The sequence below is a fragment of the Physeter macrocephalus genome, chromosome 7 (assembly GCF_002837175.3).
Source record: "Physeter macrocephalus isolate SW-GA chromosome 7, ASM283717v5, whole genome shotgun sequence".
NCBI classification, from domain to species: domain Eukaryota; kingdom Metazoa; phylum Chordata; class Mammalia; order Artiodactyla; family Physeteridae; genus Physeter; species Physeter macrocephalus.
The window spans coordinates 78,989,541-79,005,571 of NC_041220.1; the positions used below are offsets into that span (position 1 = coordinate 78,989,541).

At 36.1% G+C, this 16,031-nt stretch overlaps 1 protein-coding gene across 15 annotated transcripts in view; it reads right to left on the bottom strand.

Moving 5' to 3' along the window:
• Positions 1-16,031, bottom strand: part of N4BP2 (NEDD4 binding protein 2) — an 87,069-nt gene that overhangs the window by 11,113 nt on the left and 59,925 nt on the right. For 13 of the 15 annotated variants that reach the window (XM_055086082.1, XM_055086084.1, XM_055086080.1 and 10 more), the window contains 6 exons: positions 15,833-15,878; positions 14,008-14,204; positions 11,112-11,230; positions 6,658-6,796; positions 1,172-1,360; positions 104-272 (listed from right to left, as the gene is read on the bottom strand). In XM_055086082.1, the coding sequence (XP_054942057.1) occupies positions 104-272; positions 1,172-1,360; positions 6,658-6,796; positions 11,112-11,230; positions 14,008-14,204; positions 15,833-15,878 (859 nt within the window). Of the gene's footprint in view, positions 1-103; positions 273-1,171; positions 1,361-6,657; positions 6,797-11,111; positions 11,231-11,782; positions 11,920-14,007; positions 14,205-15,832; positions 15,879-16,031 lie in introns of those variants that run through there. The other 2 variants (XM_055086085.1, XM_055086087.1) reach the window with 2 other exon arrangements.

Consider the following 16,031-nt stretch of genomic DNA (forward strand, 5'->3'; position numbering starts at 1 on the left):
AATGAATCTAATACAAACATCTATAAATGTGGCACAGATATCCTCAGCCTGCACATTCAGACTCCCCTGAATTTGTGAAAATCTGTCATGACTATAGTCCTACCTTCAGTTTTCTGCTGTAAAACTGTCATCAAATGTTCTATAGCCTCATCCACATGCAGCCCATGGAGGTCTAAAACATTCTGTGGCAGCAGGGAGGCATTGACTTTCTCAAAGATCTCCACAGCAGCAAGGTGATTGGCTTCTTTCATCTTCTGCTCATGGAGACTACCCTTTAATTATAAACATATCATCAGTAATCACTTTTGATATCTGCTACTTAGTAAGCAATGAGGAAACAAATAGTGTCCCAAATAAAAGGAAGAACAAAAAAGGCAACAACAAATGTAAAATTTTAAATAATGCAATGGGCTAATATGCAAGAATGCACCAAAATTTAGGTGAATTTCAGTGGACAAATAACATAGTTCTTAAGCTACTAAATAATCATTTCTAACACATTCTCTTATCCAAAAATCATAGGAAAGGGACACTTAAATAAACAACACACATCTCAAGAAGGAATCCACTGGTTTATCTTTTGATAATCCCGAGTCTCAACCCTTTAAAACCTTGTAGTTACCCCGAAGTCATTCCTCAAGGTTTGCTATTATTGCTCACAAGGTTATACCAGTTTGATATCTTTTTCTGCTCCATCATAAAAAAGTAAGCGATATGGAACCACAGAAAACAAAAAGTAAATCAATCAGGTTTCTTGTAATACCATGCCATACGAGCCCAGGTAGAAATTTTACTTCCCTGAGAGATATCAATGTAACTTTCTTTTTCTGACTATGATAGTGATACACAACTTAAAATTCAAGCATGATAGAAAGCACAAGACTTCTGTAATCCCACCCTGGGATGGGCAATATTAACATTCTGCTTCCTTTCCTCCAGAAAATTCGTATCTGTTTAGAAGCAGTACTGAATGAGAGAATCCAACCTAAAAGAAAATATGGACTGTCGGAATTCTCAGAACCATACATTTCTTACACATTAGGATACTTTATATCACTTATACAATGTACATTCCCCAGAATAACTTAATCAAGTCACAGTATGAGTATTATCTGCTTCAAGATTATTCAGACATTGTAAGTGACAAAGAAAAAATAATTTTTCTCTTTACTTGCTGGGCATAAAACGTGGCAACGTTTTTCTTCCCCAACCGATAAGCTTCTTTTGCCTTGCTATAGCATTCCATCCTCTTCTGCTGGTGCAGGAAAGCCTCTGCCCTGTAGTCATCATACTCTGGGTACTCAAAATCCTGGAAAGATGGTTCGCTTGGTATATCTTCAGTCTCTTTCAATTTCTTTGCCTGTAAGGTGTTACACAATAAGTAAAATATGAAAGAAAGTAGAAAGCACAAACTTTACCTTCAAAAAAATGTACATGAAAACTGGGCTCTACTAATTTTTATCTTTCTTCTTAAAAAACAGACTCTCCCTACTGTCTATCTAGTAAGTCATGCACTTAGCAACTATTGTTAACCTTTTCATGCCATAAGGGTACTCCTTCTTTAACCATTCTTATCTTAGAAGATGTTAAAAAGTTCTCTAAAATTATGAAAAAAAAAATCAAGCCAAAAGAGAGAATATAAGATATTCAAGAAATAATGCTCATTTATCCAATGCAATATTTTCCAAATTTTAGTTTGTAAACCCATTCAAAGGATCAGTCCAACCACTGAAGGAAGTAATGGCATATTTCAATATTTTTAAAAAACCAATTGATAGGGCTTCCCTGGTGGCGCAGTGGTTGAGAGTCCGCCTGCTGATGCAGGGGACATGGGTTTGATCCCTGGTCCTGGAAGATCCCACATGCCACGGAGTGGCTGGGCCCGTGAGCCATGGCAGCTGAGCCTGCGCGTCCAGAGCCTGTGCTCCGCAACGGGAGAGGCCACAACAGTGAGAGGCCCGCGTAACACACACACACACACACAAAAAAACCAATTGATAAAGTAATTGAATAATAATATTCTTGTTAAAACAGAAAGGCATGTGGAGTAATCATGCCTTATAGTAGGTAAAAAATCATAAGGAGGTTTATGGGCAGTTTTCAATCAGCTGACTACCAACTAGCTGCTATGGTAGTGTTGACTTTTTGAGTTTTCTGAAATATCATCAAGTAGTTGTTACACATATGGGACCTTAAATTAAAGAAACTAAACTAACTCTAATTTAAAACACAAGGTTAATGAAAATAATAATTATTACACAAATATGCCTCAACACTCTCCACCAAATAGAAAAGAATAAAATTAATGCGTCACCGTATTCCTAACTCATTACCACAGGCAAAAATCTGTTAATATACAATTTATTTTTTGCAACAAACCCAAGGCTCTCTCTTACCTAAGAATATTCATAGGACCTACATCCTTATGTCACGCTCAGTAGTAAATAATCACAAGCTTCTTTCACATTAACGTTTAAATATTCTGTGAGTACATGGCTTGCATCCCTGATAAAATCAAAGATTTTCCAGGGAGAGGATAATAAAAACACTTTCTATGACCTTTGAAAAGCCCATAGTGCCTAACAAGATGGACATAAACATTTCATAGCTTTAAAGTCTCTCTCTGTTGGTGTTCATACTAAAAAATGCAAATTACATTTGGTTCTCTGGGAAGGGACCCCTCATTTCTTATTTTTAAAAAAGAAAAAACAGGGAATTCCCTGGTGGTCCAGCAGTTAGGACTTGGCACTTTCACTGCCAGAGGCCGGGGTTCAATCCCTAGTGGGGGAACCAAGATCCCGCAACCCGCATGGCGTGGCCTAAAACAGACAGTACATGAGAGAGATACTTTATCAAATAGCTAGTCTCTTTTGAAATAAAACCAAAATTTATTTTTACATCCCTTTCATAGTGATGTGGTTTACTATAACTTCATTAACAAGGGCCAAGGGAAATACATGCTGCCTAAGAATTTATGTAATTAGTGTCACTTGAAAGTGTGATGTACTATTATACCAAAACCATTTCCAATGGTAACAAACTTGCAAATTTTATTAAAGGCTAAAGGGAAAAAGTAGTAGTATTAATAAAACACAGTTTTAAATAAATGTTAGTTTCTTGAACAGAGCAGATAAACCAAAAGGTTACTGGTATCATGATACTCCCCTTTAGTATCTCTGATCCCTTGGGATCCTGGGATATCAAAGACAGACTATTCTGCTCACAAATCTTAAAAGATTTTTAATTTTATCAGTGTTGTGACACCTAGATACGTTTTTTTGAGAAAGGCTAAGAATAATCTCCAGTATAACTTACCCAAATTTACGTTCTGGCCAACATTTACACAACTCACAAAATCCCTTTTCTGATTCCAACATTTTCTTTTTTTTTTTTTTTTTTGCGGTATGCGGGCCTCTCACTGTTGTGGCCCCTCCCGTTGCGGAGCACAGGCTCCGGAGGCACAGGCTCAGCTTGAGTGTGCTGAACTATTGACCAAGCGCCTGCTGGCACTGGGGTCAGCATAAACAAGGCTCACGTTCTGATGCGGAAGTCAGACACGAGGGCACGTGATGCCAACAGAGGAAGTCAAGTCAAGAACTGTGGTGAGGGGTACCTGACATCGTCTTTGAGAGGTTAGAGATGTCCTGGAAGAGGTGACATCGCCAGGTGTAGAAAAGAGAAAGACAGCCTTCCGGTTTGCAAAGCTCTGAGCCTTCCCAGAAACCCCTGTGGTAGAGTTTGTTCCACCTTATGTGCTCCGAGAGGCCAGGGGATGTAGTGTAACGCTGGTCCACCCTTGTCCAAGCTGCTTCTCACCACCCCTCCTTTCCACAGTGGGGCCATGGGGTGGCGTCCTGTGGGCCAGGCCAGCTGGGGCTTCCCAGGAGTGTTAGGGGAGAATGAGGTTCACAGAAGGTAAGAAGGGGGTGAGTCTAGAGGAGCAGGGGCTGAGCTGTGCCAGCGTGAACAGACCCCTTCTTCCCTTCTCAGGTGCCGGAAGCTGCGAAGGTGATACATTGCTTTTCAGACTCGGTGGGGCCACGTGCCTCACAGGCCTGCCCAGAGGGGAACAAGAGGGCATCCTGGTGAGAACAGTCCAGTCCCCAAGACCTCAACCTGGGCGGAAACTCCTCCAGGACCTGGGGCTCTCAGAGGGCTTTCCAACTGCCCCTTGTCTCTCTGAGGCTGCCATCCAACAACGTGGACAGAGCTGGATGAAGAGACCTGGAGCTGGCACAAGGGGTCATGTACCATCTTGGAAAAGAATGGGGTCCCGGCTCAGTTTTTAACCCCCTTGTGCAAGTGAGCATCTTACAACTGGCTCCTCCGTCCCCTCACTAAGAAGACCCTGGTCCTCTACAAAAAAATGAGAGTTGGGCTTCAGTACAAGAACTGTGAACCCCAGTCCCGATAAAAGAGATAGAAGGAACTGTCAAAAAAAAAAAAAAAAAAAAACTACAACACACTGTTGGATGAAATTAAGAGGACCTAAATAAATCGAAAGGTACTCCATATTCATGAATTGGAAGACAATATTGTTAAGATCGCAATACACCTCAAATTGATTCACAGGCTCAACACAATCTCCATGAAAATTCCAACTGGCTTCTTTGCAGAAGTTGACAAGCTGATCCTAGAATTCACATGGAAACGCAAGAGGACCAGAATAGACAAAATAATCTTGAAAATAGCTGAAAACTCACACTTCCTAATTTCAAAACTTACTACAAAGCTACAGTAATCAACACTGTGGTACTGGCATAATGAGAGACATACAGATCAATGGAATGAAATTGAGAGTCTAGTGATAAATTTATAGTCAGTTCATTTTCAACTAGGGTGCTAAGAAAATTCAATGGGGAAAAGCAGTCTTTGCAACAAGTGGTGCTGTGACAACTGGATATCCACATGCAAAAGAATGAACCTGGACCCCTATCTCACACCATATACAAAAATAAACCCCAAATAGATCAAAGCTCTAAATGTAAACACTAAAACTATAAAACGCTTAGAAGAAAACTCAGGTGTAAATCCTCATGACCTTGGATTAGGCAATAGTTTCTTAGATATGACACCAAAAGTACATCCAACAAAAGAAAAAAGATGAATTGCACGTGATCAATTTTTAAAACTTTTGTGCTTCAAATGACATCATCGAAAAAGTGAAAAGGGCTTCCCTGGTGGCGCAGTGGTTGGGGGTCCACCTGCCGATGCAGGGAACACGGGTTCGTGCCCCGGTCCGGGAGGATCCCACATGCCGCGGAGCAGCTGGGCCTGTGAACCATGGCCGCTGGGCCTGTGTGTCGAAGCCTGTGCTCCACAGCGGGAGAGGCCGCAATGGTGAGAGGCCCGTGTACAGAAAAAAAAAAAAAAAAAGTGAAAAGACAATCCTTGGAATGGGAAAAATTCTGCAAATCATATGTCTGATAAGGGTCTTGTACGTAGACTATATAAAAATTCATACAACTAGAGAATTTTTTTAATTGTAATGGGTAATGGATATTAAGACATTTCTTCAAAGAAGTTATACAAATGGCCAATAAGCACATGAAAAGATGCTCAACATCACCAGTAATCAGGGAAATGCAAATCAAAATCACAATGAGATACCACTTCTGTATTAGCCACTTCTTTTATTTCCTGTATTCTGATGCTTTGACATCTGGGGCCTTGCTGACCCCCAGAGACACAGCACCCCACCACCTTGGGGTTAGCTAATTCCTAGAGATAGGAAACAGTTCACTTGCTAGAACGCTTTATATATGCAAACCATCCAATCTAGAGCCCATACCCCCAACCACCTTCTTTATGGGGCTCTCACTCTCTGACCACCATCTATATACCCTGATCACCAAAGCCAGGTACCAGAAAACTAGGGACAGTTCCTACGCCCCAGAGCCTGCTGAAATTATTCAAACTAGTCCATCCTAAACCTGCTTATTACTCTGCCTTGCCCAGTCCTTCCCGCAGACACCACAAAAAAGGCTCTTGCCCACATTTCCCCCCTACTTCCTTTGCCTCCTTGACCCTGGTGCTTCCTCATGTGGCTTTGGGCTATGCCTCCTGTTTCTAGGGATCTGTGAGTATAATAAACTTCCTTCACAACATTTCCATGTCTGGGTGTCTTACCATACCTGATTAAAACAAATCCCAGGTACCCATAAAACAACTTCACACCCACTAGGATGGCTATAATCAAAAAGACAGATGATAACAAGTGTCAGAGAGGATGTGGAGAAATTGTAACCCTCATACACTGCTGATGGAAATGTAAAAGAACGTAGCCATTTGGGGAAAATGCTTGGTAGCTTCTCAAATGGCTAAACATTTCCACCCACATTATTTATGCCCTAAGACCCATCATATTACACCCACTGCTATTCAATTAAGACTCATACTCTACTGTGTAGTCTACACATAAAAAGTTACAGAAATTCCAATGCTTGTTGTGCACAAAGGTTTTAAAGAAAAAAATATAATCAGCTATAAATTCACTATTTTGAGCAAACAGATATTCTAAACCAAATAAGCTATTGGTGGTTAAATTTCCAGTCTATGAAAAATGGTGAGAAATAATCATTAAACTATCTAACAAACCAATTATATTTTCACACACAATTATTTACCATTACTGTAAAAAATTAAGTAGCTCTATACCTTTTTCTCCTTAGACTTCTGTGCAGTATGAGAAGTGACATTCTCATTTTGGTGAACAAACTCTTGTGCTACCACTGTCTTTACAGGGTCTCCTTCAAGAACACAATTTAGAAATTGCACTGTGTGTTCTAATGAATAGCTGTAGAGAGTTGAAGTACAAATATGAGGTCAATAAATGAAAATAATAGTTATGTGGAAACATTAACATAAGCAATCTTTCAAAATCTTAGAAGAATATGAAAATTTGGCTTACTTCTGAGTTTTAAACATGAAAATTAAATGCTCACTGTGTATCTCAAGACTCAAGAATGAACAGAGGCAAAGTGTCAAGTTAGAGGCTCTCAAAAACTAATTTTTAAATGAATACCAAAAAGTAACATATTGATAATTAATTCATTTTCTTATCTTTTATTCCAGGTAAATTTTCCACAAATCCTTCTTTCATCTTATCACCTACACTTAAGTCCCTTGTTGGATTCACACATGGTTTCAGTTTCCTTCAAACATCAAAAACAGACAATAAATCCTTAAACTGACATTTTTATCCTGTCAAATTTTACATTTTACTTATACCATGGCGTTCTAGTCAAAGAAATTATAAGCAGGGATATAGAAAGAAAAAACTAAAACACTACCCTACCTCCCACCCCTACATTATTTAGGCATATTTTCATGGTGATACTATATTATGTGGAAAATGAAATTCTACAAAAATTGACAAACACCTGAAACGCTAATGTCCCCGTATCAAAAGAAACTCATTCCAAAGCAAATTATAAATGATTTTATACTGCTCATTATTTCAGACTATTTATGCCTCTGATCTTTTCCAACGGCCAGATAATGAAGAGCTGACCACAAAGGACTGTTTTTGAAATGTGATAAATAGTTATCCAAAATACTGTGATATTTTGCTATTCTTCAGTTTATTAAAGACAACCCTTGAAGGGGAACCATTTGGGACTACCAATTCTCCTTGAGCACTCTCATCTTGCCGCCTCATATATGCTCAACAAATAGGGGTTTCTAGGGTCTAGAAGCTACCAGAAATTAACCACATCCTAACTAGTTCTTTTTTTTTTTTAACATCTTTATTGGAGTATAACTGTTTTACAATGGTGTGTTAGTTTCTGCTTTACAACAAAGTGAATCATTTATACATATACATATGTTCCAATCACCTGGCTTGCCCACTCCTAGGGCTGGAAGCCAGTCTCCACCACAGGTGCTGTTAGCAGTGCATGGCCCTGGAAGATGACACTGCAGGCATATACTGCAGTAAGTGAACGAACCTACCCTTCTTACCGAGGTGAAACTGAAGTTACTGGTAACTGAGACAATTATCCAGCTGTTGGCAGACAAATGGAGGTAATCATTTAATACCATAATACCTGCCCCGAGGGGCCTGACTGACCAATCACTCTGAGCATCGAGAGGAAGGACTCAACTCAGTCCCCTTACCTTGCCTGGGGAACCACAACTCTGGGTAATTTCACATCAGGGTTTCTTGCCCTAGGTCCCCATAGAAGAGAGTTGCCATATGCCAGCACCACCCTCCTAACCCCCAGTGCCTTGGGATATTTTAACACATAACTCTAAGAAAGCAGCTGTTTAGGTAGCAAAAATAAAAAGAAAAATTGTGGATTGAAATAATACCATGAAAAACTTGATTCAAGTGACATATTTAGAACTCTGCATACTCAGCAGAGAATATTCTTTTTCAAAAGCACTTTCAGGGACTTCCCTGGTGGTCCAGTGGTTGCGAATCCACCTTCCAATGCAGGGGACGTGGGTTCAATCCCTGGTCGGGAACTAAGATCCCACAGGCCACGGGGCAACTAAGCCCACGTGCCGCAACTACTGAGCCTGCGCGCTCTGCAGCCCACGAGCCACAATTAGAGAGAAGTCAGCACGCTGCAACGAAAGATCCCACATGCCACAACTAAGACACGAAGAAGCCCAATAAATAAGTAAATAAATAAATATATTTTTAAAAAGGCACTTTGTGCAATATTTATAATAACTGATCATGTATTAAACCACAAAGAAAATCTCAGCTTCCAAAAAGTAGGACTCTTTCAGGCTGCATTCTTATACCCCAACACAACAAAACAAACGGTAATCCCCTCTCCACCACCAAACTATCAAACCACTTAGAAAATATAAAACTCTTGGATAAATTAGAAAGTCAAAGTGAATTAGAGATTATTTAGAAAAAAAAAGAAAATATTACATATCAAAATCAAAACATTACATATATATCAAAAACATTATACAGAAAAAAATTCACACCCTTAAGTATATTTGTTATTAAAGACTGAAAGGAAACAAACTAACCAAAGAATTGAAAACATATCAAATTTAAAGAGAAAAGAACCATCAAAAATGGAGAAGAATCACCAAAAATAAATGATTAGAGAATATAAAACAGACTTTAATCTATAAACCAAGAGGCTGTTCTTTAAAAGGGCCAATCTGATAAACAGCAAAAACAAAGAAAATAGAAAAAAAAATTAGGAAAGGAAAAAAGGACATGATCAAATACAAAATAATGTTTTTAATTATCACAGAATATTATATACAACTTAACAGTAATAAACCTGATGATTTTCTAGAAGACAAACTACCAGAAAAGACTCATGGAAAAAAAGCAAACATCTGAATAAAGCAATACCCCTAAAAAGATAGTGAAAAGACCTTCTCCCTAAAGAAAAGCGAAGAGACCTTCCCCCTAAAAAGACACAACCCCAGAACCTTCAAGGTACTAATTTATTTAAACTTTCCAGAGCACAGAGAAAAATGGCAGTCTTGCCAGGTTCTTTTATTAAGCCAAACACCAAATTAAACCCTAAAACCAAAATCTGACAAAGATAACACAGGAACAGCATATCACAGACTTATCTCATTTAACTACTGTTGCAAAAATCCTGAAATCAATTCCGACACTACATTGAAGGAAAAAGACAAAACCTGAAAGATTTTTTTATTCCAGAAATTACTGTGACTGACATGAAATATACTAATAAACTAAAGAAAAAAAATCTATATTGGATTCTCCAAAGATTCTAAAAAGGCATCTATTTAAAACAACTCTTGCTAAAATAGGAATTTAAGGAATACATTAAGATCGAAAGTATGTATTACTCAAACCAGAAGCATTCGTAACATACTAAGCATCAAAACACACTACAACACCACAATAATTAAAACAAGATGATGGAAACTTAGGACCAAATAGCTCAATGGAATCAAAGAGTCTATAAAAGAAAATGTATATTTGAGAAAGTAGTTAATATTAGTAATTATATTTTATATCTATCAGTGGGTAAAGGTGACCTATTCATCCAGTTAATCATTTGGAAAAAACAATTAAGTTAAACTCTACTTCAAACCATACACATAAAAATGCTAGATAAACTTTTTAAATTTAACTATTAAAAATACTGCAGAAAATATTTTCATAATATTGGGGTAGGACAGATTTTCTTAAAAAGTGATAAAACTCAGAAACAATAAGGGAAAAGACTTTCTGATAAAACATGAATTAAAATACGTATATGGCTATATCAGGAAAAATTACTATAATCTATATTAACAAAGATAACTACACATGATATATAAAGAGCTCTCACAGATCTAGAAAGAAATACAAACAGTAAAAAGGAAGACAGGCAAAGGGTAAGCAATTAATAGAAAAAGAAATTAATGGAAAAAAAGCTCAACCTCAGTAGTAATAAGGAAAATAAAAATTTAAACAGCAATGAAATATTTTTCACACCAGACTGCCAAAAAATTTAAAGATTCTTAATATCCAGGGCAGGTTACACTACCAGTGCATATAACTAATATGGAAAGCCCTTTTAAAAGGAAATTTGGCATTAGCCGTAAAAAAATTTAACATACACACTCTGGACCAGCAATTTCACTTTTAGGAACTAGCCTACAATAACATTCACCCATGCACACAAAAATGTATGTTCAAGGATGCTCCGTGCAACATGATTTCCAACTTTTCTTACAGTCAAAAAGCCCATAAACAGAGCATGTTTAAATAAACTACGGTACTTTAAGAAATCACTTAAGAATACTATGGAATACTCTGTAGACTTTAAAAAGAAAAGGGTAGATCACAAAGTATGGACAGAAGAAATAAATAACAGTAAAAGTGCAAAATAGTACATAAAACACACCTATTTTTGTGTTTATATAGACACAAAAGCAAATAGGTACACATGTACACACATACATTAGTGTATGTATATGAGAAAAACTGAGGAGGAATATGAACCAATTGACAGAAACTCCTCACTTTCTACATTATTGCATTTAAATGGTTTATAATATACCTATATTATTTTTGTTAACAGAAAAATAAAAATAAGAGATTAAAATGCATGACATATGCTTTCAATGACATCACAACAGAAACTACACACAATCCTTCTAGCACTCACTTGTGGTCCTTGAAAATGTCCACCAGAAAATTTTGGTTAATGGCTGGAAATATCTTAAAGAGCTGCTTCTCCTTTAGTTTAGTGGCGCAATCTTTTTCAATAATAAGCGGCTCCCTTTTCTAAAACAAACAAAAAAAAGACAAAAACCATCTTTATGATGGAATTTACAATACTAGCTATGCTGACCCAAAAGCATGGTTATTTTATTGCAAAAAGACTAATAATTTAAAAGCAGTCATAGACTTTCTTCACTGATTAAAGGCTGAAATTAGTAATATAAGTATTCTTGCACAATTTATTTATATCCCATTTTTTGCTAAGTATTTGAAGCTGTTCATTAACACATACACACACAATCACACATATACATATATGTGTGTGCATGTGTATATGTACTCTCACATATACACACCCAACACATTTAATCATATTATACAAAAAAAGATGTAGATATATATATATAAACAGGATATAAATAAATGAAGTCAGAGAGTAGAGAAAATAAAGGTAAGAATATAGGATAAAGCTAGCAAGTAAAATTAGTATATAAATGCATGCCACAAAATCCTGTACATTGCTAAAGGTGGGCCACAAATTCAGTTCTTAGCTTCTTAGTGGCCAAAGCAAAGGGGGAAACAAAGATTCTCAGTGTCCATAAAATAAAAACAAACCAGTTGCTCAGGAGAAGTACAGCTTTTTCTGGTACTGAGACCTGAGAGAAATTTCTCCCATGGGTCCTCATAAAAGGGACACTGTGTGATGCTGTGAACAACGTCCTCAAAAACATATTCTCCTCAATGGGAAGAAACTACAATGTACAAATAAGTTGCAAATTCAGGTTGACAGAAAATCTTAAAATTCACATTAAAAAATTTTTTTCACAAGCATATTTACTCCAAAGTAATTGTATGAGAACTGTTACTGTTATTTTTTCAAAGTGGTATTTGGATTGTTTAAATAGCCAAACTGAAAGAGCTTTCCTAAAATGTGCCATTTGAATTCTAATTGAGGAATATGGTAATCATTCTTAAAGTGATTTCAAACTCTAAGACAATTTACTGACATTGTGATTTAACTATGTAATATTTTTGTTTATTCCAAAAATCCTAATGTCTGAAAAATAACTTCCTATAAAATTTCAAAGGTGTTTCTGAAAATATAAAAATTACAATAATTTAGGAAAATCCTGGAATAGTTAATGGTTTTGAAGCCTAACCATATTTAGGCCATTTATAACACCAAACAACAATAAAAAAAGAACCACAATAGGTGACAATCTGACCAGTAAAAAGGACTGATCAGACATCACAAGAGTGATGAAAACAAGCCACCTCGAGAATTTTAAATATTCACATCTTATTTAAGATATACATTATAATCCAACCTTACTAAAAAATTCAGTGATCAGATTTACTAGCAATCTGCCAGATCATAGAGTTTCTAAACTACAAATTCTAAGGTCCCATCAATAAACTGAAAACTCATAACCATAATCATGTTACAATTAATTAACCTATTCATACATTATGCCTAATATTTATTTTATATGCTTTGCTTTAAAAGAATTTAAATGATATTTCTCCTTTGGGAAATTCTCTTACTGAGAAACTTCTCCAGAAATTCTCTTAACTGAGGCTCTAAGGGGGAATACCCTCGGGATGAAGAGTACAGCTTCTATTACCAAACCCATGGAAAGAAAAGCAAAAATCACTGATAGGAAAAAAAAATAATTTAAGTTGGAAAGTCAAAGAAACTTTTTTGTTCATTATTATACTAAGAGATTAAAAGGCAGGTTAGAACCATAAAGATAAGTTTCAGTAGAGGAAAATGGCATTTCAACAAAAAGTGTCACACCATTTGAGCATAAGTTCTAGGCTTTCCTTATTTTTTAAGAAAATCTAGTTCTCCAATTTATTACATATGTAAATTGAAGAAGGATATTTGAAACAACACTAAACTATAAGATCCTACTGAAGAGATTGTTCTTTGGATTATGTAAACATGCAAAGATGGTAATGGTAGCTTATTTCCAACTTAATTAACAAGATAACTGGGGGAAATAAATATGAAGGTAGAAGAATCCCATCATTCTTTCTATGCCCCAATTCTATGTATTTCAGCCAATATAAAGGTGTTCCTTTGAGCAGTCAAATGAGTGAAAAAAGAGGGTAAAATGCTTTAAGATCACCAACTAAGAAATTTTTTTTCCTTGAGAATTGGACTAAATAACCTCAAAGGTCTTTTCCCTTTTGATTCTGAAATTCTCTAATACTAATTTTCAGAAATCCAAAAAAGGTTAAGAAAAAGAAATGACAAATAAACCAAATTCTCTTACGGCTTCATATCATATAATTAGATATGTTGAATAAAGAACAAAAATTAAGTTCAAAGCAAAGAGAAATATCTGTTTGAACTTGTTTAATTGAAAAGTTAGATAAAAAAGAAGAGTACTTAATTTCAGATTCATAAGTTTCTAAAATTTTTCTCTAAAAAAATTTTGTTTCAAAGATGGACAATTCTTTAATAGCAAGTGTCATTTCTTATTACTAACTTATAAATGAAATTATCTTCAAAGGAAATATTTATTTCATGTTTTTCTAGAATTAAAAAATTACAGAGCTAAATGTTAAAGATATATACACCTGCAAAATTAAATCTAAGACAACAGATTTAACGTAAATTGGCTTACTGCTATAGAATATCAACTAATTTTCCAGAAGCAAAGACCTCCAACTTCAAACTACATTTAAAACATTTTTCAATTTTAACATTAACTTCAATCAGGTTAAAATATGATTTCAGACTAGGAAAAGTAGAATCAAATGAAAATCAAAAAGTAAACATATGATTAAATTAGAGTCAGAGACAAAGGCTTAATATTTATACTAACTCATACCAAATCATGCTTTTCCTGTAAGGCAATTTCTTCTGACATTATTTCTCTGAGTGATACTTTTTTAGTATGAGTGTTCCAGTGATCCAATAAGGGTAGCATTTCAGGTGCTGCTAAAGTCTTCAGTAATTTTTTGCCCATTCTCTGAGATGATTTTTGTTCCGGATTATCAAGACCAACACGCCCAACCAGGGAAGGATCTACAAAAGCAGTATCAATAGTGTCAGACCATCAACAATAAATGTACAAATTAGGCATTATTCATTCTGTTACATCTACCTCAGAGAGACCCAGAGAACATGATATTTATTAACTCTGCTTATAAATACAATATTCCAAGTTGTATTTCAAAGTTTCAAAATACATCTTCAGATAATCGCAAGTATAAATGTAGAAATATTCAAATGAACAATGATCTGGGTATTACTGTAAATCAACTCAATGCTTCCCCACTCTTTTTCATATCACTTCAACACAGAGAAAACAGTGACACACATATACACTGGTAAACAGAGGAAGCTACAGCCAGCCAGAAGCGAGCAGCTTTGGTCAGCTCTGCTTAGCCACTCCAAGAACTGAAAGGATGAATATTTCTGCAAATCAGTAACCCACTGGAGGCCTACAATAAATATTGAACAAATGATATTCAACATAAGGAAGGAACTAAACATTCTAAGAAGTTCATAATAAAAAGACTTAATGTATAATATTTCAGCTTTTCTAAGAGCAACACATTCTGATATACTCCTTTGATTTCCTGGAGAGTGAAGAAATAGCAAATACTGTCATCTGAATAACTCTGATACTCTTTGGGAACCTCTAGCTCTCAAACAGCTTTAGCTCTTGAAGCTACAACACAGGTCTGAACTAAAGTTAAGAATCTTCATTCTAACAATCTTCATTCAACCTGGAGTCCTAGTACGGAGTGGACAAGAGAGGCATCTGGGGGAACTCAGGCACAAAAGGAGGACCCTGTAACAGGTCTGCCACCCTGCACTAACCACTTACGACAATGCTATCTAAGAAATCTGGAATCAATTATTTTCAATTTGGCAGATGTAATCAAAAAGCAGGTTGACTTTTGTGCTCTAATTATATTAACATCAATAAAAAATTTGAAAAACCAAGTAATATTTCAATGATGCTCTCAAACACAGGAATATTTTATTGCTCTCACACCAGAACAGTTTCCCTTCATTCAGAGCAAAATCATAAACAGGAAACACCCTGACTATGTGCATTAGAGCACACCTTGGGTGTCCCACAGTGCTCCTGTTTTGTTTTTGTTTTTAATTGAAATATAGTTGATTTATAATGTTGTGTTAGTTTTCAGGTGTTAACTGAAAGTTAAATGATATTATAGGGGCTTTTTTCTTCTTTAAGCTTTATTTTCTTTTGTATCAATATCAAATGTTAAAACTTTTATTTGCAAATCAAAATTCTTGGGTAACATATTTTGTGGAAGCATATTTAAAATGAGTTAAGATTCAGGGACTTCCCTGGCCTGCTCCCAGTGCAGGGGGCTCAGGTTCGATCCCTGGTCAGGGACCTAGATCCCGCATGCTACAACTAAGAGCCTGCATGCCACAACTAAAAGACCCCTCACGCTGCAACTAAAGATCCCGCACACCTCAACAAATATCCCACACGTTGCAACGAAGATCCCGCGTGCCACAACTAAGACCTGGCGCAGCCAAATAAAAGCCAAAAAAAAAAAAAAGCCAAATAAAAGCCAAAAAAACACTTAAAAAAAAAGTTAAAATTCATACACACACACCAAGTTTCAACATCAAGACAAGAACATTAGAAGTGAAAATATGTGCTTTACCTTGCATTAATTTGCCACAGGATACCTCTTCTTGTCTTTGTCGCTCCTAAACACAGAGGCAGAACGGGATTGGCAAAGGAGGGTGCATTAGAAAACAAGCTTATATTATTTTTCTCTAGTAATCATTTCTCCCTGTAAAACTATCAATCATTCTTGCTAAATCTAATAAAACTAGATAAACATAATTATAAATTGATTC